The sequence below is a fragment of the Plasmodium chabaudi genome (assembly GCF_900002335.3).
Source record: "Plasmodium chabaudi chabaudi strain AS genome assembly, chromosome: 12".
Taxonomy (NCBI): Eukaryota; Apicomplexa; class Aconoidasida; order Haemosporida; family Plasmodiidae; genus Plasmodium; species Plasmodium chabaudi.
In genome coordinates, this window is record NC_030112.2 from 657,961 (window position 1) to 685,559 (window position 27,599).

The window sequence follows — 27,599 nt, forward strand, 5'->3', positions numbered from 1 at the left end:
AAATATAAATTATAATACTTATTTTATAAATTGATAATAAATAATAAAAAACATGAAAAAAAAATAACATGACATTTTGAATCAAACGATGGTATTATTCCCGTTCAAACGGATTAATAAGAATACTCTTGGTATTTTATAAATTATTTAAAAAAAAGTGAATGAAATAAACATATTATTTTTTATCTGTTAATTTAAAATTCTTTCCATGATTTGAAATAAATTGCTTTAATATATGACGCGCATAATCCTTCATAAGGTACCTAAATTATGACAAGATCAAAGAAAAAATACATAAAAAGTAAAGTATTACATAATATAGACAAACTAAGCATATGTAAAGTGTTATATATTTTGTTCACAAAAATAGTTGCTTAATAATTATTGTGCAATATTAAAATGAGAAACTTACCCTCTTTCATTATATAATTTCATCAACTCAAAAGGTGTAGAATATACTACTTTATTTAATTTGTAATCTGAAAAATAATATATAAAAAACATATATTATAAAAATTGTAATTTAATTTTTTTTCTATTTAGAAATTTCAATGAAAATTTCTTTTATTTTTCTTTATTAGAATTGTTTATAACTTAAACTAAGGGTATTTGTTTTGATATCCAATTTTAAGAATAGTTTTAATGTTTTGTTCTGAAAAAAAAACGAATAAAATTAGAATGATTAAATATTTAGTCTATTTTTTATAAAGAATAGCATATGTCTGCATGTTTACATATATATATTTATTTATATTTTCTTCATCTTTACATTATTTGTTTTTATTATCATGAAATAATCCTCAAAATAAAAATATTCCCAAAGGTATAATAATATTGATACAGAAAAAAAGGCACCCTGAAATAACAGAAAAGATATAATTTATATGTGGGAAAAAAAATAAATAAAAATTTTAATATTCTTCATATTATATTCATAATACCAGGAAATCCATCATAAGTATTGGCTCTTTTTTGTGGTTGACAAAAACGCAACAATATCCTCCTGTATATAAATTTTCCCATTGGGTATACAAAGAAAAAATATAAATGAGTGAACATGTGGATATATAAAAGGAGTATAATATCGGGCACAATAGCATACGAATAATCAGGATATAATTAATTTTTTGAGTTGTATAAATTCTATAAACTTATAAATAAATTTAAAAAAATACATATATATTGTTCGCATATATTTTATTACCAATAATTATCAAGATTAAAGATAATAGGATCCTAACGTTTGAATATCGAACGTTTTCATAGATATGTAGGTTTTTTATTTCCTTAAAAAAAAAAGACATTTATTTCGTTAATTAATATTCGATAGTCTTTATTATTATTACTTCTATTATTATTTTTTATAACAGTTCACTTCACAAGAAAATAAAATAGATACTTACCACCCTTAGGTAATCCTGCGCAACTTTTTTAATCTCATTTTCACTGTATAGGTTTTTTACAATGTCTGTAAAATTTGAAGGGAATAAAATATATGTACATGCCACCATTTTTTGCATTCATATATGCATATATTACTATATGGTATCATAGTTATAATTGCGCATAAATTAAGACTTCCAATTCATTTATATATGGGTTCTTTTAGTTTATTATTTTTTCTTTTTCTGTTTTGTATTCTTACATGCGTCATCTTCTTTATTTTCAATTCGGACCTTTTTACTAAACATTTTTTTATAATATTAAATATATTTTATATTAACATAAGTTTTTCTTCGAATTCCAACTTTTGTATATTTATATATAACTAATTAACTGCGCAAATGATACTTATATATTTTGAAGAAGGTTTTTCATGCAGTCTTCGTATATGTATTTATAGATCCGCGGAGAAAGGTTGGAAATGTCATAGGAATAAAACATTTATTTGAAAAAAAATCAATCATTAATTGGGTTTATATATATATAATATATATGTATGGAATACCTTACAATTTAATAATAATTAAAACAATCGTGAATTGTTTTTAAGAAAAATAAACAAATTTTTGCAAAAATAAAAGATTTAATTATTCTTTGAATTAATAACATAATTTTATAATAATATAAATATGCATATATAATATTAAAAAAAAATTGTCGAAATATTAATAAAAAAAAATATGTACATATGCGAACAAAATATTGTAAAGAACGTAAAATAGTAAACAAAAAAAATACAGAAAATTTTATATATAATTAATTAGTGGGACATATACACAATAATAAATTTACGCGTAAAAATGAATATATGCATATTTATTTAAAGCGAATAAATACATGCGGCTTTTTTTGTATTATTTTTTTGTCATTGAAAAAAAATGTCTTAATTTTTTTATAATAAATAATTCAGTGAAACTTTAAATCATAAAATGGCAAAACTGTACGATAATAAATAGTAGTATTTTATTTTATCATTACTTTAATGTACATTTTTTTATGGTTTTCAAAAATAACGCGTTTTTACTTTATAAAATTATTTTTTTTTTTAATTCTTAATTTTTTTCTTTTACAAAATGAATGTTGATATAGCATTTGATGGAAATGAGTATACATACAGTGGATATTCTAAGAATTCTCTTATAGAAGTAATATACAAAAATAATGAATACGCATACATATATATTATTTGTTTATCTTTGTATTGATTTCCTCACATGCATATATATATGTATGCAGCTAAATAAGAACAAATACATACGATTTGCATATTTGTATCACCACAAACATTATTAATTTTGCCTAATAATATTACCTTTCATAAATTATAGGATAAAAATTATACCTTAGACTATGATAAATATGTGCATTTTGCTTTTTTCGTATGCTACTATATTTCCCATATAAAAAAGGAAAAATGTTCAGACACAGAACTTTTAACTTGGTAAGTTCTCTCTTGAACAAATAGGAAGTTTATAAGTACGAAATTGCGTATTTATGTATATATGCGCATATAATATCTTATATCCTTTCCTTTAATATTATATAATCATTTTATTGCGCTATACTATATTTTATCTGCATATTATTATTTCTTTTCATAGGTATTTGAAAACGTTTAAGCACATTGTTATTAACGTAAAATAAATAACCCATATATATGCATATATTTACATATGTCCACTTGTCCAATTTTTATGTATTCATGTAGTTGCATATGTATACATATTGAATATACAAAGCTGTATGAAAACGATTTGTCATATTTATTTATGTTTTATGCGAATGCTTTCATTTTTTTAGTCCACAAAAAAAGTAAAAAGAACATACTTTAATCTAATCAACAACCTGATTCAAGATAAATGCGTTAAGGTATGAAATGCACAGGCAACCGTATAAATATAATTTAATACTTTATATATTATTATTTTTAATTTAAAAATAAAAAATACGTATGATACATAAACCTAGAATAATTTTTATGGGATACATACGATGACATTATGATGTGAATTCATTAATATGAACATGTGCCTATATGTGTCTACAAATGTATAATTATGTATATTGCTATACAAAATATATGCATTGCTGAAGAATAAAAAACATAAAGCTCTGTATTCATATGCTTTTTAGGTTACTTTGGAAAATAATAAAAGGTACCTAACACATAATGACCATTTTATTTTATGGGCATGGAAAAGAAAAGCTTTAATTTATGACAAAGAGCAACTGGATAAATATTAAAATTTTTAAGAAACCCTTTCAAACATTTTTTTTTGTTATTATATCCCGCATAATCCTTTTAATTTTGAATAATACCTAGAATTATATTATACAATTTTATCACTATTATTTTCATGATGATATAAAAAGAACATATTTTAATTTTTTTTTTTTAATTTCAAAAAAAACTTTTAATTTAAAAATATTATTTGTTTAGTTTTTTGGTCAAATGCAAACTTTTGAAATAAAAATGTATATAGGGACAATTTATATATTAATTTATTTCAAATATATTTGAAATATGAATGGAATAAGCTACATACAAATATGAGAAAAGGACAATAAACATGACAAAGCAGAATGCTGAAACGCTTTTAGATTCTTTATGAACAATCAGTATTCGGTTGTAACTAATTATAAGAATGATGCTATATATATAATATATATATATTTTTTGTATGATTAATTTTCAACAATAATAACAAAAACATATAATTTAGCACCAATATGGGATAATATATGGAAAACATATTTTACTCACAATTAGTTAATATACACAAAAACAAATAGCAAAGCAGCTACTTTGTAATGCCAAAATAAAGTATATATGAGCATTGCTCAAATATATTTTTATTTGGTATATTTCAAATTATGTGAGAAACATTGTTTCTGAATTAACAAATTTAATTCCTATGTTTTTTAAAAGTTGTTTATCTTCATCTTTTCCATATAAACTTGCTGTTGCATCTTCGATAATATATGTTTCGTATCCCTGTCTAAAAAAACTTAGTGCTGTGTCTTTAACACAATACTCAAATATGAAACCACATATATATACAGATTTGATATTCTGTTCAATTAAAATTTTTAGTATATCATTGTTAACAGTATCATTTTCAAATATGGTATAACTATCAAAATTTTCAGTGTATGCTTTTTTAATAATTATATCATTTATGTTTCTAATTAAATTTTTATGTATTTTACTTCCTGGTGTATTCCTAACACAATGAACAGGCCATAAGTCGATTGTTTCGTTTAAGAAATTTATTCTTGTATATTCTTTAATATCATTTATGGAATTTACATCTTTATATATACATTTAGGTGTTTTTATCTTTTCAATATTTTTTAATACATCTGTTAAAGTATTAATTTTATGATTTTTCAAACATGAGGAATATTCATAATATTCTGATTGAGTATTTGCATCAATCAAATTTTCTTCCTGATTTTCACATTTGTTTTCATAATAAAATATATCATCATTTTTTATTTCATTTGTTTCAATATTTATCCTATTCAATTCTTTCGATACTTCAGTATTATTTATAGGTAGCGAATTATAAGAATTGTCATTTAAACATCCGTTAATTTTTAAATAATTTTTTATTTTCAAACTATTTTGGGATATTTCTTTATAAATTAATCTGTGTGTTGCGGCGAAAGAAATGTGTAATTGTGGGTGATAATCAACAGTCAAAATGCTCATAGCAAAATATGATTTATTGCTAATATGGCCATTCAACGAAGTCATATGCGCATTTTTTGAGGAGTCAGTTTTTATGCAATTATTATTTTCGTCCATATTGCAATAATTATTTATATAATTATTAAGTTGTGGTTTTGTTTTTTCATAATTATTTAGATGGGGCAAATTGTTACAGTTGCCGTTTACATTAATTTCTTTATCATTGTGTGCAACCTTCGAATTATGTACCCATATCTGTCCATTTATTTTTCCATTTAATAACTCATAATTATTTATCTTATTATGATTATTTTTTTCAAACGGAAAAACTAAAATTTGATCTTTACAATTTTCATCATCTATGTCATTGTTACATTTATAATATTTTACAATATTTTCATTTATTAATTTGTTTTTATTTTGTTCCATAACAGATTTGCAATCCTCAAGTTTTATTAAATCATTCTCTGTACAATTATATAAGCGTAATCTTATCCTGTTTATTTTATACAAAACATCCATATACTCATCTTTAGAGTTAAACGCTCCCTTTGGTAAAAAGTCATTTTGGGCATCAACTATAACCAAGCATTTCATTACTTTCTTTTTATTTTGTTTTTAAATATATTTCTTGGTAATTGTGTTACATTTATCTACAATAATTTTTTTATTTTATAATCATTTCAAAATTCAATAAATCGATATAATTATTTGATTATTGTGGACTCCTCATTAGAATTGTATTTCAATTATGTCTGTATATACCCATATGTATAATTTTATGAATTTGATAAATTTTACTATTTTTTTTTAATGTAAAAGTAATCTTAATTAGATAGTTTGCTATATAAATTATACGTATAGAATGTACGTATATATTTTTTTCTTTTAATACAACATATTTTCATGACGTATAAATTATGATAGAAATTATAAAAAAAAAAAATTAAAGAAATAAATAATAAAAAAAAAAAAAAAATGGACTAAGAATTAATACTAAATTTTATGACATCCCTACAATTTTTGTCGTTACTTATCATGCCTTTAATAAATAGTAGAATATGATATTTTTATTTTTACAAAAATAATCACAATTATCATTGACAATTTTTTTAACTATTTTTGCATAAAAAATAATCTATATATAATTTTATGAGTACAAATAAAATCGACAAAGTGTCTATATGTTATACTATTATAGCTATATATTGATAAAAAAAAAACATATTTTTTATTCCTATATATAAATATTAAATTTTTTATTAATGAGTTGGTTATAAAGTAAAATATCATATCTTCTATGCATGTTAAATATTTTTTTCTATGCGTACAAATTATATGAATAGATTCAATACATAAAAACACATTATCATTCAATATTTGCATAGATATATTGTTAATCGCGAGTTTTATATTTTACATATTTGGCATGACTATGGGAAAAAATAAAAGGTCAATAATTATAATCTTTTTAATTATTTATATTCTACACTTTTTTAATTTTGAAAACTTTACACTACGTGAAAAATGGACCTAAACAAAACATATTTGAAAAGACAAATATATGTACCCCTTTTGTAACATTATATATAGAGAAATATTATAATTGTGCTTTCTATGAAAACTATTAATAAAGTGTATAAAGTAATAATAAAGGCAATCAATAGAATCTTTAAAAGACTCTCGCAATATTTTTAATGATTTTGTATAAGGTATAAATTTATTTCCGTTTTTTTCGAAAATATATAATTTCTTTAAAAATATCAATAATGAAAACGAATAAAAAATATCGTTCGAAATCGACAAATTCGAATGAAAGACAAAAAATGTATGGGAAAAAAAGAGAAATAAAATTATAAATATATCGTATAAGAATCTATAAATGCATATTAGGATGAAAGTAAATACTATGAGTGCTTGTGCAAGCTAGTGTAAAGATTATAGGAAGGGGAATTTGTCTACACATTTTTATTCTCAATTTTTATTAGCCTGATTTTTCCCTTGAGGCCATATATATGGCTACATGGCCAATTGCAGTTATAGCATCGGTTTTTATAATATATATCATACTAGTGTGCATACCTTAATTATTTTACGAAAGTTGTTTATAAGCAAATATTACATTTTTATAATAGGATAAATTAGACGTAATATAAATTGGTTTATAATAAATAAACAAAAATAAGGCGTAGAATAATCATTTACACTTATACAATACGATTCTACATATTTTTTTATATCATTATTTTACCCTTGTAATAAGTTCAGAAATTCATGAAAAAGAAAGTTATTGAAAACGATGCTATATTTTCACTGTTATTTGTAAAAGTTGCTATTAAATAAAATTTAGGTGCAAACGAAATTTAGTTCATGCTATCAAATTACATTTCTATAAAAACATCCAATCTTTAGTGATGTTATAGGGAAATAAAGCATGTAATTTTCATATGATTCAAAATAAACGCGTTTTATATATTGCTTATATACTCAACATAAAGTATATGCTATGGAATTATGAGGATATTTGGACTATCAAATTCATTAAGGCATACTAAATTTAGAATATAAGGGAACTATAATCACTATTAGATTGGGATAAATAAATAATCATACCAAGACAAAGCAAATATTCGAATATAAATAATACACACGTGTCAATTAATCCTATATATTGAATATATATTCGAGATTAACATTATGAATCGAAAAAAAATGAATCTATATATTATTGTTTATACTCCTTTTAGCATAATTTAAAGTGAAAATGATACACGCATGTAGTAAAAATAAAATAATGGAATAATTAAAAAGTCTTTTGTTATTCTTAACATTATTATATTGAATACTTGTAATTATTACACATTTATATAAAATATTAATGATATAAATAGGTAGGGATAATATTAATATTGAGCTTTTTAAAATATTTATATATTTTCCTTTCTAATGTTAAAATATAAAATTTTATGTATAAAAGTAATTAGCTCTTTTATAATGCAAAAATTGAAATAATTGAATGCCAAAAGGGAAAATTGGGAACAAGAAATAAGGAAATAAATGTAATATAAGCAAATACCCATATTGATAATATATTACACTAATATGAAAAATATAGTTACATTTAAAAGTTTATTAAAAGCATAAAATATTACAAACAACACTTTTTATGAATCTTATCATACATTTTAAATAACTAATGATTCTATGTTACTTATATTGTTATATATTTATAAATATTTATTTTTTAAAAGTTTATTATATTACATTGTTATAAATTAATGTAACAATGCTTTTAATTTTTTATGTTATTAATTTTAACATTGGGCATTGGAATATTCATTATCAAAAATGTGAATATTAATTTCCTATATATTCACGCATACTTCGTTATAATATGGATTTTTACAAAATACTTTTAAAATGGCAAGGATGCTTATTATGGTAAATAAAAAGTATTTTAATATTATCCCTTAATATTTGCTAAAAACCGGAAATATATTATATTGGGCAACAAACAATACATTTTTATGTATGTATGCATTCATGCGAATACATTTTACCATACAATTTATGTATGAAGTATTCCTTAATAAAACTTATTTGTTTTTTACTTGAATATTTTAATGTACATTTACAAACTATTTAAATATGTTTCTTAATAAATTTTTTTATCAAATGGTTATAGGAAAAAATACGAATGTATATATTTTTGTTGCAATGATGCTATTATTTTAATATATTATATATAATAATGTAATTTAATATTAAAAAATTTTCATATATTCATTGAATATATTTAAAAAAATACATTAAAGGGAACGCACACCAATGTTATATTATGTATGCATTAAAAATACGACATTGCACTGTTTATTTATCAACATTGCTTTCTGAAGAAGTTATTTAAAAACATATCCCTATATATATACATCAAAATGCATATTTTAAGAGAATACATGTATCTATATTAAAAAAAAAAATTTTATTTTTTTTTCAATATTTATATGTAAAAAAAAAAAAATATCTTAATTTTTTTAGCTAGCTACACAAATATTGCATGTTAAGGCGCAATGTTTTTTTTTATCGATCGATGGGGCTAAATAGACAAAAATGGAAAAAATGTAGCCGCATTGAGAATAGCTGTATTTTGTTCTGCAACCAACTTGGTTGCAAGCCTTTAACAAGCCAAAATGGAAAATAAGCTATTTTATAAAAAAAAAAAAAATAATAATTGTTTTTGTTTTGTTTTTAATAATAACTCATATGTTATTATTATTTTTTATAAATAAATATATTAATTTAATATATTTTTTAAATACAAAAATTTTATATTTTCCTATGAACAAAATTCATGTATCATATTTAATGCTTAATTTTTATATATAATAATAATTTTTTTTTATTTTACATATTACAACTTTTTTTATATATAAGTTATTTTTAATAACATAAAAAAAATAATAATTGTTTATATTTTTATAAACTTTTAATGTGTCATTTTTTCCATAATATATAGAGTATAATTATATGTATACATATATAATGTCGCTTATATAGAAGTATTATTTTATATTAATATTTTATTTATATAGAGAGCATATTATACGCTCTACACACATATACAAATTTATAGTTATATATTATACCATATTAAAAATATAATATAACTAAAAGAATTTTCATATAATAATTGTTAAAACTTAAAATAATGTACGTTATCAACGTAATTTATGTTCTAATAGTATGCCTTTTTGGCATTGTTCTTTCGTCCCCTCACTGGGCCGATCCATTATTAAATGATTTTGGTAACGAGGACCTAAGCACTAATAAAAAAAAAAGATTACATTCCACTAAAGCGAAAAGATATGCTTTAGATATTTCTTCATTTGGGAATACATGTGTTGCAAAGTACTCAGATATTTGTGGACATTCCAATTATGAAATACGAGTAAATAATGGAATAAGTGGATATACAATAAAAGCTATGCTAATTCAGAAAGAAACTAGTGATATTGTTTCTGTTCATCATGCAGTAAGTTCATTTTCTACAGATGGTAGTGCACTATTAAAATTTGATGATATTCCATCTTTACATTATAACATTATATTAGAAGTAACTGATTTAATTTATAATAAAGATTATACTATTGGAAATAAGTGCCTATGTAATGTATGTAATGATACAAAAATAGAAATCAATTTAAGCAATCTCGAGAATAATATAATACACGCAACAAGAGGGCACAAACAAATTAAGTTACCATTTCCACAAAGCTCCTTTGTAAATGGTAAGTTATTGTTTAGTAATTTTAGTTTGTATCATTCTCAAATAAATTTAAAGTCTATTGAAAATTATGAAGAAATATATAAGAATCAATATGAATTAGTACGCCCATGTTCTGGTATTATTATGGTACATTCAGAGAAATATAAAATTCATTATGACATAAAAAGTGTACATTGTTACCATGTATATATTATCGATAAAATTATGAAAAAAATAACGTCTAATGATCAAAGAAGCATAAACTTTAAGAATAATATGTTCCTAATGTTTGATGAAAACAAAACTAATGAAGATGATATGATATCTGTTGTAAAAAATTATTCAATTCAGCTTCCTTTAAAATATGATAATGGATTTTATTATCCACAAAGCACAGTAAATGGACTTTTAGTTACAATTAATGTGAATGTATTATTGAACAATATAAAAAATATATATATAAATAACATAGATAAAAAAATGGAATATATTCAAATATTTAGAATAATTATTAGATTAATGCATCAATATAACGAAATTACATATGACAATTTGTTACAATATACCACAAATTTGACATTAGAAAAATCTAAATCACCATCTTCATTAATAAATACTAATATATATAATGTATATGCCGAAGAGTTAACTGTTTTATTAAATTCTTTATCTTTAGAGTTTAATCCAGATATAATTGGACTTGATAAAAATGTTGTACTTATGGAGGAAAAGGAATTTATTTCACAACATGGAGTCGATACTAATGCACGTATATATAAAAATCAACTAATACTTAAAGAATCATCAGATGTATGTTTAGTTCTTTTACAAGATATAGCTAGAGAAATCAGTAGTTATGTTAATAACAAATTAGATCATAAATATACTGGTGTATGCAAAAATTTAAGAAAAAAAAACAGTTATGCCAATATGTCAGTAATGCATTATACCTATGAAATAGATTGTAACATTTCAATTTTTTACAAAGAATATAATACGAATGAAGGTTTAATGATAACAAATGTTATATCAAATAAAAGTCTATTTGAAGATGTTTATATTCAATTACATTATTACGATATATATGAATATGGCATATTAGTTCACATACAGGTTGATCAAAATTTAGTTAGATATATGAAATCATTAGCCAAAAATTACATAAATAATGATTCAGTAATTGTGATGAACATAATTGGGCGAAAAACTGATAAACTACCTGAAGATATTGATCAAACACTTAAAATAATCACATTTCCAATTGATTGCATAACGAATTGTTCAAATGCAGAATCAATAATTATACATGACAACTATGATTATATATCTATAGAGAATATATGTATTAAAAATACAAATGGATCTGAAATTTGCTTCCCAAAATATAATTATTCTTACATATTTGACACTAGGTTATTACTTGTACATATGATAAATATTAACCCCTATCCCGAAATCACATTACATGCTATTATACATCAAAGAATAGTCGAGGGAAACTATTGCATCTTATCAAGACATCCTCTTTTAATATCACATGAATACACTCCAAGAATATATAAAGATAATGTATGTAAAGAATATATTAATAGATGTGAACTTTTGTCAACAAATGTAGTTGTTAAAAGTATAAACATTCCTTCATCTATACTACAACTAAAAAATAAATTTAAACTATCATTTACAACGGATTTTGATGAAAAACATGAAGAAATGTTCCAAGTTAATTATTTGGCAGATAATGATATTGTTAATATTTCCCAAAAAAAACATTTATTAACACATTACAATAATAGTTTTTATATAAATCAACACGATAACTTAATTAATGAATCTAAACGCCAAAAAGAAGATTTTAATCCTATTGTATCCATTGATGAATCATCACATAATTATATAAAAGGAAATGGAGAATTATATAATGAGGAAAATGCTTATAAAAATATTGATAATATCCAGGAAATGAAATATGATATTAATATATTTAATATGGAAAGGATGTATACTCATGAGCAAACATCAAAGAATAACGATTCTTCTTTATATCCTTTCGGTGGTTTAAGCATTAATTATTCACATGTAAAGAAAAATATATATATGAAATTTTTAAACGATTATATTTATTTTTATGAAAGCGATTCACAAAAATCGGATTATAACACAGTTTCAGCTTTATCAGAAGACAAATTTTCCCATTTCACGAATGTCTCTGTATATAATTATGAATGTTTAGGAGCTTATGCTTATTTGATGAACAAGTTTAACATTTTAGTAAATGATTCACTAAATTGTGAGGCTATACATATGATTATAGAAGTCTTATTAAAAGGAAAATTGGGAAAATATTTCATATACAATAAGAATAAAATATTTTTAAACTTTATAAAAAAAGAACAATATAGTGATGATATATATGATGTGTTTGACTTAATCGATGTCGAAATATATGAACAAGACAACTTACATACACCTAAATCGAAGCATCGACTTAATGTAAGTATTGACGAAAATAATTTAAATTTATTATATTCTCATAAAAACGTTTTATATAGAAATAAATATTTTTCGAACATATACATACTAATGTTCAAAATAGCATATTTATCAAATGAATATGACTTTTATACATTTTTTTACGACTTAACTGGAATTAGATTAATTGATGAAACTGTATTAATAAATATGGATAAATTATCAATGGAAGATCAAACATATATACAATATATATTATTACATCTTGAAAATAATTATAATATAAAAATTGAGGAACATACTAACAAATTTGAAGAATTAATAAATGAAATATCATTATTAGCAGCCTATATTGTAGAGTTAACATCATCATATAAAATAGATTTGAATACAACTAGTGTAGAATCAGAAAATGAGTTAAAATCATTTGCAAATATTAAATACTTTGTTTATATCAATGAGTTCAAATACCACGGAAAAAATGTTTCAATAAATCAATTGGTTCATACAATGTCACAATTCGACACATTAATAATTAAAAAAAAAGTATTATGTTGTTCAAATTTTGTAGATGAAGTAGAAGCATCATTAAAATATTATTTAATGTATAAATATGTACATACTGGAACTGATTTAGTAAATGAAAATGACGACATTATGCCTCCAACAGCATATAATATAATACAAACACTTTTGGAGCGACCTATTCCAAAAAGCGATATATATGATAAAATGACTAAATCAAACATAGATAATATAGCAACACATATAATGAAGGAATCAGGATTCATACATAAAAATAATATAACTACAGAATACAAAGATTTGGAATGTATTCATTTAGACTCAATAAACCATTATGATAATATTATAACACATTTTGAAACAAAATATGATAACCATGGATCATTGGTTTCTATGACAATTTTAAAAGGTTTATTAAAAGACAAAAGTATTGATATCCAAGAAGATATGGATTATTCAGTATACTTTTCATTTAGAAACTTATCTGTTCCATTCATTGGGAAAACACATAGAGAAGAAACATTAGACTTTAAAAGAATATTATTATTAAAAGCTTTCCCTAAAGCCATTAATGAATCAGTAGTATTTTATACATATATAGATCAATTAGATGGAAATTCATTATTTATGTTGGAAAAAATAATCTTTGTATCAAAGGGAAATAAATTAGTAAAGGAAATAAATGTAGAATATCAGACATTTTTTGTTCACCCACATAACATGATATTAACTAATAATATGGATTCAAATACGCATATTAATACTTATTCAACATATTTTAATGAACTAACTAGATGTTATCATTATAACAATGGTATCCAAGCATGTAATTACCCTGAATATGGATATAATGGATTTACTCCATATTATGTTTTTTACACTGAAAATAACCAAAGAAAGGAAATATTATTCAAGGATAATGAAGAAATAGCAAATTTAATTAATAACAAGCCTTTAACATTAACTAAGAGATACAATATTGAATTAGGAGGAGAAAAAATGGACGTAGAAATTTACAATTCGGTTGAAGTGATAATAAACGAAATAGCCTTTTCTATTGGACTTAAAAATTTTAATGAAAAAAATTGTTCAAAATTAACTTTAAATAACGGATTAATGCATATACCTAATGATCCAAATTCCCTTATATCTAGTATTTATTATGAAACATTATATTGTTTAGACAAAAGTGCTATTTATAAAAAAATATTAACTATTTGTAATTTTGATAAAGAAGAACTTATAAAATTATTTAGTGCTTCAGATAGTAACATATTACCATATAATTTGGAAGAAACTTTTGCAAAGTCGTTAACACATAACGAAATAATAAATTTAATAACATACTTTATTTCAGCCCCATATCAAATAAATATGATGATAAGAAGAACAGATGATACTGATAACAAAGACGTAAATAATGATATAAAACCTTTAATCTTAAACATTATGGAATTCAATAGTACAGAAAATAGCGAATCCAAAATAGTTTTTATAGAAAACGAAGACATAATTAAGATAAATAAACAATTTTTACAAAAAGAAGTGGATAATTCGTCTTTATTAGAATTTAACAAATCATTATATTTTGAACTTTTAAAATATATGCCTGATAGTTTTATTAATGAACATAAAATACTAATAGATATGAAGGATATAAATAACTATCTAAAAAGTTATATAAATAAAGAGAATATATGTAATAATGATTCATATTTTAAAAATAATGGAATAATGTTAGTACCAGGTGAAACTTCCACATATAACCAACCCAGTTTTACATATATAAATAATGATAATATATATATTAAGAAAAAACCAGAAGACAGTTATATATTTAACAATATATTTTTATTTGAAGGAAAAAATAATTTAGATAAGAAATTTTTAAATGCTATTGTAGTTTTATCACCAATACATATAACTGAGGTACATGATATATCATATGTTGAACTAATAGCAAATGCATTTGATAATAAGCATCAGTTTTCTATGAAATGCTACCCCCATAAAAAATATGACAATTCATATTTTGAAAAGGAATTTAATTTAGCCCCTAATTCAATTTATTTTGTTTGTATGAATGTATATACAATGTATTTAAAGAGCGGATTATATGAATTTAATAAATATTTAATTAAATTTAATACTACAAATAGTAATACATACCATGTATATCAAAATATGCCAGTAAGACCTGTTTATACTGTCAAGAATAATAATATAATAGTCCCAGATATGAATAAAATCGATTTAAAATTACACCGTATAAAAGATGATGATATGAACTCAGTATTAATAAAATATCTTATATATGTAGATGGTTCAATTACCTTACATACTAATCCATATGTAGTAGTTAATCCAATATTTACAGAAGATTCATACTATTATAATACTAATATAAGGCAAACAGATGATTACGTATCTTTTATGTATTCCCGTAAACTTAAACTTTTTGAGTTTTTAGAATTACCAACTACTCAAATGTTATTTAAAGAAAATACGATGACTATAACAACAGAGCAATTTGTACATTATCAAGAAGAAACCCATAATATATATTTATTAACTCTTGTAAAAACCCTTAATTTAACAAAAGTTATAATAAGAGACATATATAATAATGAATTTGAAATAACTATCGATCTAGTTACGGATGAAAAACCTGTTGCACCTACCAATGTCCATACAGAAACCCCATTACCCACCCCACCAATTTCTACAACTACTGACATAATAGAAGAAAAAGAAGAAGAAAAGGTAGAAGAAAAAGAAGAAGAAAAAGAAGAAGAAAAAGTAGAAGAAAAAGAAGAAGAAAAAGAAGAAGAAAAAATAGAAGAAAAAGAAGAAGAAAAGGTAGAAGAAAAAGAAGAAGAAAAGGTAGAAGAAAAAGAAGAAGAAAAGGTAGAAGAAAAAGAAGAAGAAAAAATAGAAGAAAAAGAAGAAGAAAAGGTAGAAGAAAAAGAAGAAGAAAAAGTAGAAGAAAAAGAAGAAGAAAAAAGTAACGTAGCATGCAAGTGTTGCCTAATTAAAATAACAAATAATACGGGTTCAAATGGTAATTGCATATCTGTAACACAATACCTTTTCCTTGTACAAAGTTTAACTTCGATTTCTGAAGGAAAAATATCATTGCATGTTTCTGAAAATGGTTACGAATTAATTGGAAATGATGACAATTTGCCGATAAATAGAACACTTAATTTATTATGTACCAAATTAAATGGTGAAGTAAAATTAACAAATGGGGATTATAATATCCAAATATCAAACTATCGATATACTATGCCTAAATCAACAATTAAAATTTCCAATGGGTATTTTAATATACTGAGAATAAATGAAGATGGAACAAGATATATTGCTCCTCCTAATGTGTTTATAAATGGGGAAAAGCCTTTTACAGTGGATTTAAATATACCAAAGATTACTAGCATTGAAAATACAGAGAAAGTTTCAGAATCGTTGGTACCTGAGGAAAAAAATAAATCTCAAGTAATTGATGTTATACCTATACCATCTGTTGAAGAAAAAAAACAATCAAAACCATCCTTTTCGAACTACGGTTGGTTAACAAATCAAAGAACAATAAGCTTAAATAATGCGCATTATTATAGAAGAAATGTTACGTGCAGCATCTATATAAAAAGCATAGAATTATATGACGATAAAGATAAAATGGGTGTTTATGAAAACAAATATGATATAAACACAAATTCATTACATTATGGTGTATATGAAATACATGTTAATAATGGTAAATCCTATGGATCATGTAAAAATGGCCATTGTCTTTTAGATTACTGGTTTCTTAATTATATAATACATAGCAATCAATTAAAAAATGGAGTTTATATGTTACATATTAAAAATTATATCAATATACATAGAATTGATCAACATGAAAGCAACCCTAATCATGTGACTGAATATTCTAAAGCCACTGTAACAGAATCATTACCAGTCGCATCTAAATCAGTGTTTTGCGCGTCCGAAAATTTAAACACATTGGAAAGTTTTGATGCAAATAAAAAAATAAAAATTATTAGAGAGGTTGAAACAAACTCGAATATGAATGCAGGGATATATATAGTACATATTAATTACAACAATTATGAAGTATATGCAGAAAAGGAAAATCATAAAATATTAGATACAGGTATATTTGAGTCTTGTATTAAACACGATTTTGATATAAAAGATGACATGCAATATATATATAAAGTGCAAATATTAAATGGTGAAACTAAAGATATAAGACATAAAGAAAATGAAAGTATATTTATAGATAAAAATAATAATAAATTTAAAGAATATTATGCATTTATAAGTAGCATAGAAAATAATGATAATAGATCAGCATATGGATATAATAATATTACACGATTTTATGGGCCCCACCACATAGTAAAATCAAAATATATTATAAATGGACAAAATTTACATAATATAAAAAGGATAAATCAAAATGGTTATTATGAAAATATTGATGAAAAAGACGAAGAGATTGTAATGGAATTGTTTAATTCATTGTTTGAATCAATTCCGCATGATAAATTATATTTTATAGAAATATTCGATGAGGATTTTGACTATTCGCTTATCACAGATTTTGAATCAAAAATAGGTCTTGAAATGGATAGCAACAATAGCGGGAGTGAAAACGCATCTAGAACTAATGAAATTTTAACTGATACCCAAAATAACATTTTTATGGTACAAATAGCTGAATATAGAGGCATGGACCATCAAAACAGGAAATGGGGTTATAACGATTATGATGAATTTATGTTGCAAGGCGATTTTATAAAACCAGGACATTATGATATAGTATTTTCCAACGGTAAATACACAATTAATTATTATAGTAGTGATGAAAAAAAGATAAAGGCAAGTGATATTGAAAATATAATTATGTCATCTGGAAAAATATTAAAAAATTCCTATTATAAGATACATATTGTAAAATGGGAAAATTCAGAAGAAAGCATGTTGATAAATGATTTATTTCATACAAAAGTCGATGCTGCAAAATCCAAAGATAATAAATATGCAGCAACTGAAGTAAAAGACAGTGATAATACTGCATCATCTTCGGTGGTACCAAGCAAAAAAGAAGGAGGAGGATTTTATAGATCTTATATATCTTTGAAATTGAAATACGATGAAAGCGATAAATATGGAATAAAAAAAGTTGTCGACGGTATTTTTGATAGTAAAATTGTAGACAGTAAATATTCAGTAAAAATGTTAAATAATAATTCTTACAGAATAAATATTCTAAATAATTCAAATGTCCACTCAAAAAGTATAATCGATTTAATAAAAAGTGTATGGAATTGTAATATGAATGGCAATAATTGTATATATGATATTGAAATATATGCATACAATACCGTAGAAAGAGGAAATAATGGAATGGACTCAAATAATGATGACTACTATTATATTATTATAGAACCTATTAAAAATGAAGAGGAAGAAGTAGGAAATAGTGATAAAGTTGCAAGTAAAAAAGATACTGAATATATAAAAATTATAGGAAAGAATTTACCAATTGGTCACTTTAATGTAGTTGTCGAAAATGACACTTTTAATGGAACTGATGCAAATAAAATGAAAGTGGATAAAAATTTAATAAAAACAATTATGTTCTTATCATTTGAAAAACCGTTAGATGGAAAATACAATGTAACAATTGTTAAAAACAACGATAGTATTTTAACAAACTGTTCAGAATATAATACAGAAATGAAAGAAAAAATATCTCCTACCCATAAAGGAATACATCAACATATTACAATACGTGGTTTTAATGAAGAAAATCACTTAGCAACAATTTTTCAGAAAGATATTCATTTTCAAAAAGGAAATGGTATAAAAGATGGTCAATACTCGATGCAACCCCATCTAAATGGAACATATAGTATTAGAAGTCGAAATTATAAATTAAGTACAAACGAAAATACATTATTACAGGATATATTACTAGGAACATCATTTAAGGGGTATTCTTTCTTAAATATAACAACAATAGACGATGGTCCAAGTGAACTGTTACAATATGATCTATTTTCATCAAAAAATTGTATTTCATTACAAAATGACAATACCAATAGTATAGGAATTCGTAGTAATATACTACCTTCAATTGAGAATTCCGAAAGTTCGACGATAAAGTACAAATATGTGAAATCTAAAATAACTAATGCAATTACACATTGTTCATCTTCTAATGAAATGAACTGCTTGAATGTATTGCGAAGAGCATAAAAAAAATAAAAAAAACGCCCAATTAGATTGACATTATCTAGCGGCGTCGCATATGTTTGATATGCGTACATTTATGCCTACAAAAAATGGCTACCTATATATACACACACGTTTTATGATTTGTTTACCCTATTATCAATGGTATATTATATGCAGATTTGTTCCTTTTTTTTAATATTTTTATTTTTTTAAAAATTTATATAATTGGAATGTTTATATTTTATCATTATACATCCTTTCTGAACAATTTATAAAATGTGAAAGCATGCACATACATATATATAACTAAACCGATACATACTATTTAATAAAAAAAAATAAAATAGGTGATTTATTGTACAACTATCAGCAAGGATATAGGTGTATAGCTATATTGTTAAGATATAGTGAAAGTAGTTGAATCCATATTTTCGGTATTTTGGTATTGTAAAAATAGACATGGAGAATTATGGTTTATTCACAGGTCGATATATTAATGTAGACAATTTGTCTGTTTCTTAATATTTAATTAAATACAATTTATAAGGTTGAAAAGTTGGGTAGTTTAAAGGATGCCGATAATTAAATACTGTATATATGGTATAAACTTTTATAGTTTATTCTTAAATTCGCTATGAGATTTAAATATATTTTGAGTGTTTAAATGTAAATACGTGAGTTTTAATTCATATAAATAGGCATATATTATATATATGTGATGATAATGCTAGATTAAGCTGATTTTGTTTTTTGTAAAAAAAAGCAAAAAATAAAATAATAACTATAAAGTGGGTACACAGAATGTATGAATAAATTATAATACTAAATAAATGACACGGTGGCAATGAAAAATCGTTTAATTAATAAGAGCCTTGCTCCTTATGGTAGCTTAAAATTTTATAGTCTAAAATTTTAAGAGTTTTTACACAGCACAATTTGTAAATATAGCCTTATACAAAATGCTTCATATGAATTATATTGAAAGTAGTGATAAAACATACATATATACAATATAACAAAAATGAATGTGTGATGAAAAAAACGTAACTACGATAGTCTGGATACAAGTAGTGGTTCTATACTATGAAATAAATTCGATACTTCAATCGACATGCCATAGGCATATAGACGTATGTACAAAGAGGTTACATTAGTTGAATTCATTAGGTGTAATTACATCATCGATTTTTAGTATCATCTTTACCACTTGTGTAGCCAAAGATATTTGATTATATTTTGAATTAAAAGTCTCAAATATTCCTTCTTCTATCATATCTCCAATTTTATAATTCAAACTATCAATACCTAGATTTTTTTTTTTTTCTTGAATAATTTTTGTTTTAATTTCTGAAATAATATCAATACTATTTAATCCCATATTATTGCATAAATTAATGGGTATAGATAATAAAGCATTTCCAAAAGCTCTAATAGCATATTGCTCAATTCCTTTACATGTATCAGCAACTTTTTCGATTTCTAAAGCTGCATAAATTTCGCTTGCTCCTCCTCCTGGTAATATTCTATTATCTCTTATTAAATTACGAACAGAACACAAGGCATCATGTACACTTCTTTCACATTCGTCTATCATCATTTGATTACCTCCTCTTAAAAGGATAGTAATAGCTTTTGTGTTAGAGCAACCTTCAATATATACCATGGGATTATTTACAGTTCCATGACTAATTTCTCTTATTAAATCAGCACGTCCTAATTTTGATTCATGTATATCTTCAAATCTTGGTATTATTTTACCACCAGTAGCTATAGCTATTAATTCCATTTCAACACCACCTACCCATCTTATAGCTGGTATATTTTCTTTTAATAATAAATAGTTTGCTTCATCATCAAAACCCCATTGACATATAACAAAATTAGCCCCTGCTTTTTTTAATGCATCAACCATATCATAAAAATATTTTTTTTCAATGGCTTGTAAATCTCTATATGCTTCTGCATTTGTTATATTTAATTTATGTTTAATTTTAGGTTTTGGGGGTTCAAATGGGCATGTTAAAATAGCTATTTTTGCATTTTTTACTTCTTTGCACATTTGAGAATGTGATATTTCTTTATTTAAAACTATACCTTTTATTAATGATGATTCTTCTAATAAGCCTCCAGGTTTTCCTTCGATTTTTATTAAATCAAATCTTACATCTTTTCTTTTCATATCAGCAACTGATAAAACAGCATCTACAACAATATTTGAAAGTAAATCCTTTTTACTTGATACAATTTTTGAGCTTAATGAAGTATTAGATAGTTTTTTTAATATTTCATGATCATTTTTTTCAATATCTACAGTTATTGCAATATCTTCAATTGCCTTTAAAGCTATATTACAAGCATTTTCAAACCCATCAGCAATTCTAAGGGGATGTATTCCTTTATCAATTAATGCATATGCTTCTTCTAATAAAAATCCTGCTATAATAACAACACCAGTTGTTCCATCTCCAATTTCATTATCTTGACTCTTTGATAATTCAACTAATAATTTTGCACACTCATGTTGAACATCTATTTTTTCTAATATGGTCGCACCATCATTTGTTACTGTAACATTATTATCTTCACTTACAATTATTTTATCCATTCCTCGTGGCCCTATCGAGCTTTTCAATATATCAGCCACTACTTTAGCTGCCAATATATTACTTTTATGTGCCTCGATACCTTTAATTCTTTTTTTTTCTTCTTCCCTCAATATCACAAATGGCTGACCGTATTCATCTATAGCTATATTCATTTTTACTACAAATTATTATATAGATATATTTATGTAATTGGATATACTAATGTATACTTAATGTGATTTATTACAAAAAATTGGAGGGCGTTATTGTTGGATGATAATAAAACCCTTTCTTACTTTGAAAATCGCTCTCGATTTTGTATATATTTTCTCAATTTTTAAATTTTTTAATTATAATGGTCTTTACAACAAAGAAGCTATATATGTATATTTTGTGTTAATTTTAATTATTATATTTTTTTTAATTTTTTTCTAATAATTTAATTATATAGAAATGTTAATATAATAACACATATAATAAGCCCCTTAAGTATTATGTATGTATTATTATTTTTTAAGTAATCTTAATTAATGATAGTGATTTTCAACATAATTGTGTTATTTCCATAAAAAAAAATAATAATAGTAGAAAAAAAAATTATAAAATTTAATACAATAATATGTATATTTATCGTTATTTATTTTATAATATGTAATATTTTTATAGCAACATATGACGCTTTTTTTCTCATGTATCTTCACATATAAATTTATTCTGTATACACATTTACAAAAATGTATTAATAAATCCGATTTTGAAATTTTATCTTATAAAATAAAATAGCATAATATTATTAAAAAAAAATTATATATTCTATATTTGAAAAAATATACAAGGTGAATAATAGAAAAATATTAAAAAAATAGCTGGCTGTACCCAAATTGCTTATGTAAATATTTACTTCATGCATGAATTTAAATTAAATATTATATAAATTGTTTGTGTATATAGGAGTTTATAATTTTATATATACTTAAAAGGAAAGGAAAATTTTGGAGATACAATAAGGAAAACGTCAATTTATGTGTTTATTGGCATATATAGCTATACCATTTATTTAATACTTTCTTCTGTACACCTATAAGTTATATAAATCTTAATAAAAAATATGTTTCATTATTTCTCATTTTCAAGTACTATCTACACGGGTAAATAAGTCCATATAAAATGTGCATATAAATTTGTCCTTTTAGTATATATAATCATATTACGAATTTGTAAAAGTATTTACATATTTACAAAACGTGTTAATATTTTCAATTAAGCATAGTAATATTATAAAATAGGTTGAAAAAAATATATAAAATTTTGAAATGGTTTTAACTTTGCATACCTCTCAAATCGCATTTTAAGGTACATATATGTAAAGGAATATCCAAATAAAAACGACAAAAAAATATCATTACACATCAATTATTGCTCCTGTTGTATTATCAACAGGGCCGTTGACAATAGATAGATAATCCTCATTTGAAATGTTATTGTAAATTAACTTTTTTAAAATAATTTCATAATTTGAACATGGCCAAAAGACATTACAATTTTTACTAATTTCTTTTTTTTCGTTTTCATTCATATTTTTTTTTATCATTTTATTACAATCATATTTATAATAAGTGGGAGCTAGACAAAAGCTTAGAGTTTCCTTCCATCCCATTGGACAGTTATATGAATAATCTCTTTGACATTTTTTTAAACATGGATAAGATACATTACATAATTTTTCGAAATTTTTCTTTTCTTCTATATTTTTATTTTTAAATATATAATTTTCTTTACAATTTCCATTGTAATATTTTGATGGTGCACATTCATTCTCATTAAAAATTGTCCATGATTTGGGACATAAATCATCATAATTTTTTTCACATGAATTAATGCATGGATAATTAAATTGACATTTTTGCTCATATATTTGTTTCATTGCTTTATCTAAATTTTTAAAGTTCATTTTTCTTTGACAAGTTCCATTATAATTTGTTGCTAAACAATAACCATCATTTGTTTCAATCCATCCGTCTGGACATAAATCAAAATAATCATGTTCGCATTTTTCTTTACATGGCCATTTTATATCACATAAATTTGAATATATAGACTTTTCTTTATTTGGCATATCTATAAATTTTATTTTATTTAAACAACTTCCTTTATAGTTATCGGGTGATATACAATATTCTTCATCTGATAATACCCAATCTAATGGGCATATTGAATGTTCAAAATCTTGAATACAATTTTTTTCGCATTCCCAAAATAATAAACATTTTTTTTCTATCTGTTTTTTTTCACCTATATCAATATCATTACTTATATATTTTTCACATGGACCAATATATGAATCAGGCGCATAACAATATTCATTATTACTTTCACTTAATTTCCAATTTAATGGGCATTTTTTTCTATAATTTCTTGAACACGTTTTTAATTCAGATAATAATTCATTTAAGGTTGTATACGAAATTTCAATTTTGTTCGATAAGCCCAGTTGTGATATAATTTCTTTCATATTTTGTTCGATATCTGTTAACTTTTTATGTTTACTCATTTCTTCAGTATCTTTTTCATTTTTTTGTAGGATTCTTTTTTTATTATTTTCTTCATCTTCAATTTTTTTCGTTAAACACAATTTGGTTAGATCGTCTTTTATCGCTTGATTTTCACCAATTTCTTTATCATTAAATTGTTTTTCAACCATATCCATACATTTTTTATATTCTTTGTTTGGGTATTCTTCATCGATTGTATTATTTTCTTTTTCCTTATTTTCAGACGCAGCAACGGTGCTGTTTTTTTCATCATCCTCTATATTAATTTTTTTTTTTAAATTCCCATAATTATATTTCGCGATTTTTTTTTCTTTTGTTCTATTTTCATTTTCAATTGTTAAATTTCCTGAACAATTTAGAAAAACAAAGCAAAAACAAATAGGTATTATAAAAGAATATTTCATCATTTATATATTTATACACACATATAGATATATTTTAAAAAATAGAAAAACGAATAATCAAAAGAAATAATAGAAGACTAGACAAGTAGTGATAAATATACAAATTATAAACAATTAAAAATTATGATTCAAGAAAAATATTCTTTAGTTGACAACATTAATAAATTATTAATTTATATTATTAACATTCATAATTATAAGGCTAAGCCAAATCACCATAAAGTTTATGGAAAAAAAAGAACAACTATAAAATATAATATATACATAAACTAGAGAATTATAATACGGTAACCCCCCAAAAAAATATTGTCTTATGAAACATTAGTTTACAGAATAAGGAATTAGCATTTTTAAAATTGCTTCTTAACCTTTTTATCAGAGGGAAATAATGGGAACATCGACATGTAACTACACATAAATAGCTCGACGAGAAAAAAGGGAATAACAAATAAAAACCTTTAAAAAATTTATATAATAAGTTTTTTGTCATTAAATGATTATGCATATATATATGATAACATTTTTAATAAAACGCTAAATATGCAAATATATTTTCATCATGTGCGAAAGTCTTTATTGTGATTAGTACAAGTGGAAAACCTTTTAACATTTATTGGAACTGCTTTGTTTCCATTTATTTATATATGGCAATTTGTTTGTTGCCTAATTTTTGTCATCAAATTTTTAATTTTTTAAATTATTATATATATGCATAAGCATATTTATGGTGGAAAAGTTTGTTACAAAAACATATGAAGAATTAAAAATGAGAATTTAGGAAAAATTAAAAATAATTTTTAAAAACTATAATAAAAAAAAAAAAAAAAATTACACAAACCACAATTCCATATTGATACATAGTATATCTTAAGCTTAAAATCCTTGAGGCTTTTTTAAACTGAAAAAAAAAATATATATTATAATGTGTCTTTTATCCCAAAATGATGTGTCGATATATATATATATGTATGTACGTATGCATACCTTTTCGGACTCGTATTTCAAATTGAAGGCCTTTCTTCCAACATCTAAAATAAAAATAATTATTTAAAATGAAGATGAATAAAATCTGTTTACTTTTGAAATTATATTTATATGTTTATGGATATATAAAAATAATATACCTTCTAAATTTTCCCCTCTCAAAAGTATATCGTCTATATTTCTTCTCATGATGCTACTAACTTCATTTAAACTTTCATTTAATTTTTTTATTGCGACATTAGATCGCGGATCTTTATATTCTTGTTTTATTTTTGCAATTTTTCTATCTGAATTAGGTAAAAAAATAAAGATAACATCAAATGAGTAACAACTTTTTAGCATGTACATGCATTCCAATGGTTTAATATATATAAGCACTCGGCATACCGAATTTTATAAAAGAATATGGTTTTTCTATAGTTTCAATTATTGATCTATAATCTATTGAATGTGTTCCATATTGTATCATCAATTCTATAAAAAAAAAATATATATATAATATGATTGAATAGGAAATAAAAGCTTAGGTGGCAGGACCATCATCTAATAAGAATATAATATATAAGAAATGCTAGACAAACTGGTATATAAAAAAATGAAACAAGGAATCAAGCAACACAAATAAAACAGTAAGAATATTATAAATATGAAAATAGAAAATAAATGAATGCATATGTATGAATATATTATAACCTTCATTAAATTGTTTACAAATATCATTCAAAAATAAAAAGGCTAGTTTTTTGGGATAGGATAAAGGAAAAACTGCTATATATGCTATTCCATTGTCGATTAAAAAACTAAAAAAAAACAAAAATTTTAATAATAATAAAATGGTATAATATACAACTGTGATGTAATTTTTTTCATCATATAAAATTTACGTTTTAATAATAATTTTTTAAATGTCATTTAGTAGAAGAAAATGTATTTATAAAAACTCGACATCAAAATTTGAAATAATGTTGAATAAATCAAATGATAATATGTTTTACATAGCTAGCTAATGCTTAAATATATTATAAAAAGCCCATATGCTTGTGAAGTAATGCTTTTTGTATATGAATGTATGTCTTAATGTAGCCATAATATAATTAAACGATTTATTTGTATGTATTTTTTCTTTTTTTTTTCTTACTGATAATTAAATTGATTTGATGCTATAGTTGATAATTTAGGAAATGTTTCTAATTTTTTACATAACTTTTTTAATTCAAATTTATGAGACATATTTTTTGTCTCACTGTTTGTTTCCACTAAAGTCAGTCCATCACTAACTCTACAAAGTAGCACTGCATCACACATTTTCGTTTTTTTTTTTGATTTCTTAAAAAAAAAATAGTAGCAAATGCAAGCAATATATCATATACAAATGCTATTTAGTATTTCTTTTACAAGCAATCATAATAAATTACTTAA

General features: G+C 23.3%; 7 protein-coding genes across 7 annotated transcripts; 2 read left to right on the forward strand and 5 right to left on the reverse strand.

Moving 5' to 3' along the window:
- Positions 1-175: 175 nt before the first annotated feature.
- On the reverse strand, positions 176-1,691 carry PCHAS_1218500 (signal peptidase complex subunit 2, putative; the record flags this gene model as incomplete). Its single annotated transcript, XM_016798883.1, has 8 exons — positions 176-263; positions 413-479; positions 595-652; positions 770-856; positions 942-1,003; positions 1,205-1,286; positions 1,404-1,468; positions 1,646-1,691. The coding sequence occupies 8 exons, from the start codon at positions 1,689-1,691 to the stop codon at positions 176-178; spliced, it is 555 nt and encodes a 184-aa protein (XP_016654244.1).
- An 825-nt stretch (positions 1,692-2,516) lies between these two features.
- PCHAS_1218600 (conserved protein, unknown function) lies at positions 2,517-3,687 on the forward strand (the record flags this gene model as incomplete). Its single annotated transcript, XM_016798884.1, has 5 exons — positions 2,517-2,588; positions 2,772-2,884; positions 3,045-3,078; positions 3,244-3,312; positions 3,577-3,687. The coding sequence occupies 5 exons, from the start codon at positions 2,517-2,519 to the stop codon at positions 3,685-3,687; spliced, it is 399 nt and encodes a 132-aa protein (XP_016654245.1).
- A 628-nt stretch (positions 3,688-4,315) lies between these two features.
- Positions 4,316-5,734, reverse strand: PCHAS_1218700 (nicotinamidase, putative; the record flags this gene model as incomplete). Its single annotated transcript, XM_728204.2, has 1 exon — positions 4,316-5,734. The coding sequence occupies one exon, from the start codon at positions 5,732-5,734 to the stop codon at positions 4,316-4,318; it is 1,419 nt and encodes a 472-aa protein (XP_733297.2).
- Positions 5,735-9,845: 4,111 nt separating this feature from the next.
- On the forward strand, positions 9,846-19,676 carry PCHAS_1218800 (oocyst capsule protein Cap380, putative; the record flags this gene model as incomplete). Its single annotated transcript, XM_738231.2, has 1 exon — positions 9,846-19,676. The coding sequence occupies one exon, from the start codon at positions 9,846-9,848 to the stop codon at positions 19,674-19,676; it is 9,831 nt and encodes a 3,276-aa protein (XP_743324.2).
- Positions 19,677-20,805: 1,129 nt separating this feature from the next.
- Positions 20,806-22,413, reverse strand: PCHAS_1218900 (T-complex protein 1 subunit epsilon, putative; the record flags this gene model as incomplete). Its single annotated transcript, XM_736644.2, has 1 exon — positions 20,806-22,413. One exon carries the CDS (start codon positions 22,411-22,413, stop codon positions 20,806-20,808), a length of 1,608 nt encoding a protein of 535 aa, XP_741737.2.
- A 1,229-nt stretch (positions 22,414-23,642) lies between these two features.
- Positions 23,643-25,199, reverse strand: PCHAS_1219000 (CPW-WPC family protein; the record flags this gene model as incomplete). The annotated part of the gene is made up of 1 exon (XM_016798885.1): positions 23,643-25,199. One exon carries the CDS (start codon positions 25,197-25,199, stop codon positions 23,643-23,645), a length of 1,557 nt encoding a protein of 518 aa, XP_016654246.1.
- Positions 25,200-25,980: 781 nt separating this feature from the next.
- Positions 25,981-27,485, reverse strand: PCHAS_1219100 (protein transport protein SEC22, putative; the record flags this gene model as incomplete). The annotated part of the gene is made up of 6 exons (XM_016798886.1): positions 25,981-26,094; positions 26,181-26,224; positions 26,321-26,467; positions 26,568-26,654; positions 26,874-26,980; positions 27,319-27,485. The coding sequence occupies 6 exons, from the start codon at positions 27,483-27,485 to the stop codon at positions 25,981-25,983; spliced, it is 666 nt and encodes a 221-aa protein (XP_016654247.1).
- Positions 27,486-27,599: the final 114 nt, after the last annotated feature.